The 3,000-nt window shown below is 54.3% G+C and overlaps 1 protein-coding gene across 1 annotated transcript in view; it reads right to left on the bottom strand.

The window, feature by feature from the left end:
- Positions 1-148: 148 nt before the first annotated feature.
- Positions 149-3,000, bottom strand: part of VOLCADRAFT_108749 (uncharacterized protein) — a 5,391-nt gene continuing 2,539 nt past the window's right edge. Inside the window, exons 3-6 of the mRNA XM_002959742.1 lie at positions 2,072-2,248; positions 975-1,175; positions 462-518; positions 149-409 (exon numbers count right to left, since the gene is read on the bottom strand). Of these exons, the coding sequence (XP_002959788.1) occupies positions 299-409; positions 462-518; positions 975-1,175; positions 2,072-2,248 (546 nt within the window). The 3' untranslated portion in view covers positions 149-298. The remainder of the gene's footprint in view (positions 410-461; positions 519-974; positions 1,176-2,071; positions 2,249-3,000) is intronic.

Raw genomic sequence — 3,000 nt, 5'->3', positions numbered from 1 at the left:
GAGAACTGTTCACTTCAACATCTTCAGGAAGGGTTGGCCAGTGATTTGATCAGTGGTCAAAAATATTGTGAGGTCTTTGGATGACTCTTCATCTTATCGCCTTATATAACATCGTCAATGGCTTTGCTTCTATCATTTATTGCTCAGTCCTGCCGTGGTGCGTTACAGTAGCTAAGCCGCCAACCGCAAGCACAACTCCGTAGCAAAGCAACCCGTTGCGAAACCCCCTCCCAACACCAACCCATTGTGAAAGTTGCATTAGTGGCCGATAGTAATGACAGTTACCTGTGTTGCACCGTTAACGAATCTGCAACCTCAAGCGCCCCGACAAGAGCCACGCGGGCGACCCACCCGAAACCAGCAAGGACAAACCAGGGACCGCTGCATTGTGGCAACCCCCGGGGTTGCCCTGGGTGGGTGGGGGGAACGACGAGGCACAGAAAATTGATGAGAGAACGCACCGATACGGGTACTCCAAACTTAAACCCATAATAAAGGACAATTAGTACGATACCGACCTGTGGGTGGGTGGGGGGAAACTAGAGGACACTGTCCCAGCAGCGGGACACACCTCTTGGTAATAGTCAAAACAACGGCAGTTAAAGAACCAATGCGCCTGTGGGACCCAAGTAGGAGCTCGGCGTCCCTTGCCGTACTGCGGTCCGGCACATGCATGCATGCATGCGCCCGACTTCCACGCACCACGGCAGTTCCTTCGCAATAACTTGCCTATCTCTACACTCATACTTCGCTTCGAGAAGTCGAAGCTTATTGCTCAGTCCTGCCGTGGTGCGTTACAGTAGCTAAGCCGCCAACCGCAAGCACAACTCCGTAGCAAAGCAACCCGTTGCGAAACCCCCTCCCAACACCAACCCATTGTGAAAGTTGCATTAGTGGCCGATAGTAATGACAGGTCTTGAAAGGACCCACAAGTGCAACGATCACTGGTTGGTATAGGTCAAGAGGGTCCTCACCCATGCCCCAGCCGCGGTGCTGTCTTCACCATTATGCTCTCGAAACCTCCGCACTCTTCCAGCACCCAGCTGCTGCACCAAGCTGCAATCCGCACGGTTGTTAACGGCAGCGGTCACACCTTCAGAGTGCAGTGAGTGTGTTCCAAAGCGCGGAGACAGCCCTGCCTCCACAAAGAGCCTCCACAGGGGGCCCGGAGCAGTCTGTATGGTTTAGTGGGATGGTTGTGTTAAGCGGCGTGGTATGCTGCTCCAAGCTCAGCATGCCATCCGAGTTGGCCACGACCCAGCGGAGGGAAGGGATGGTGGTGACGATGCCGCACAACCCATATCGTGTCCATCGGTGCCGCTTGCAGCACACACGGACCACTACAAGTGGGGCACGATATGTGTATCAGGGTCTGCATTTCAGGGGTGGCACTGGCACAAAGTTGGCGCCGTCGGCAAAGTCCACTGGGAATGCAATCGTGTATCATCTTGGCGGGTGGATACCCCTTGGGTGACCCCGAGTGGACGGGACTATGCCCTCTTTCAGTAACACAGACTAGCTTGGACGAACGGAAAAGCTGCAGCCAAGACTAAGCTATCACTACTACTACTGTAATTATTACGATGATATGATGACTATTATTATGGATTTTATGAATTTGGGCCACCAGGTTGCATGAGGCCCGAGAGACATGGTGAACCAAAGCCGTGCATGGTGGCGGTTGCATGCATCAGGGCTTGTCCGATGATTGCGAAGGCGGAAACACCACCCAGCGACATTCGCACCCTGTCGCATGTCAGTATCTGGTGAAATTGTAAGGGGGAGCATTAGGTGACTGCTGTCGATGTGACTAAGGCAACTGCAAATTATCCTCGTGACCCCACGGTCTGGCCAGTTGTGCAAACAAAGCAGGGTTTAGCAGCCAAACGAAAGGGCCATGCCCCTTGAAGGGTGCGTCCGCGAACTGGTGGCACTCAAGAGGGAAACAATCCACTGAGATCCAAGCCCTATTACCAGAGCAGTGGTGCACACACGTCATGTGCATGGCCACAAGGGGTCCACCTTTGGATCATCAAGTCTTTAGCAGGTTGGCTTTGATTGTCACCAGCACCCGCTGGGCGTCCAAGCACCCCTGCCGAATGAGGCTCGGTAACACATTAAACATCACCGACAGTTCCAGGAGTCTGAGATGGACCCTCCAGTTCCGATACCCATCAGCCCACAGCAAGGGCACCGTCCTCAAGGACCCAACCAACCCAGCCGCCATACGAAAAACTCGGAACAGCATCTGTGTGGATGGCAAATGGGTGCGCGTGGGTAGGTTGCCAAAAGAGTTTAACCCACCCTAGACTGCAAAGAAACGTGCAATATTTGGCGACTCCGACAGCTCATGGCTGGCGGTAGGACCAGACCTGGACCGGTAAAACTGTGGACCACATTGGGGCAGCAATAGCGACATGCCCGAAAGGTCCGCGATCTCATGCACCCAGTAGGGAGTACAGCTGTTGAACGCTGCGCAGGTTCCACCATCCTCTGCACTGCGAGTCTCATCCTTTCGGGACGAATTGAGCCGTTGATGGTGTCAACACCAAGTCGGTGAGAACCCGCTCTCGCCGCTGGTAGGGCGCCCGCACCCTGGTGTGCGAAAAAACCCCAACAGGCTGGTGCCAGCCTACTGGGCACTGCACAACCTGGGAAAATTCGCCCTTGCTGTGCAAAGCCTAAGATTGCCGAGCTTCCTTGTGCATATCAATGTGGTGATAGCCGGACTTCTGAGACACGGTGGGCAGATAGCCGTGTGGTTGTGGCACTTCCCACAAGCATCCCACGGGACTTATACCTGTAGCTCGGCACCACACGGTGTTCGATAATATAGCATAGCGTGCATCAGAAATTAGGCGGAATTTGGGAGTGGCCTTCTTTAGGAACAAAACCGAGGGGCAATACGCAGCGCAGTTGGCAATCGACTCATGGTCCCGCCCCAGTGGCGACCAGTTCGGTGATCACAAAATTCAGTCTGCTGTTAGGCCGACGGTTGGC

Source organism: Volvox carteri (assembly GCF_000143455.1).
Source record: "Volvox carteri f. nagariensis unplaced genomic scaffold VOLCAscaffold_671, whole genome shotgun sequence".
Classification (NCBI taxonomy): domain Eukaryota; kingdom Viridiplantae; phylum Chlorophyta; class Chlorophyceae; order Chlamydomonadales; family Volvocaceae; genus Volvox; species Volvox carteri.
Note: the sequence above shows the minus strand (reverse complement) of the source record. Positions and strands in the feature narration are given on the sequence as shown.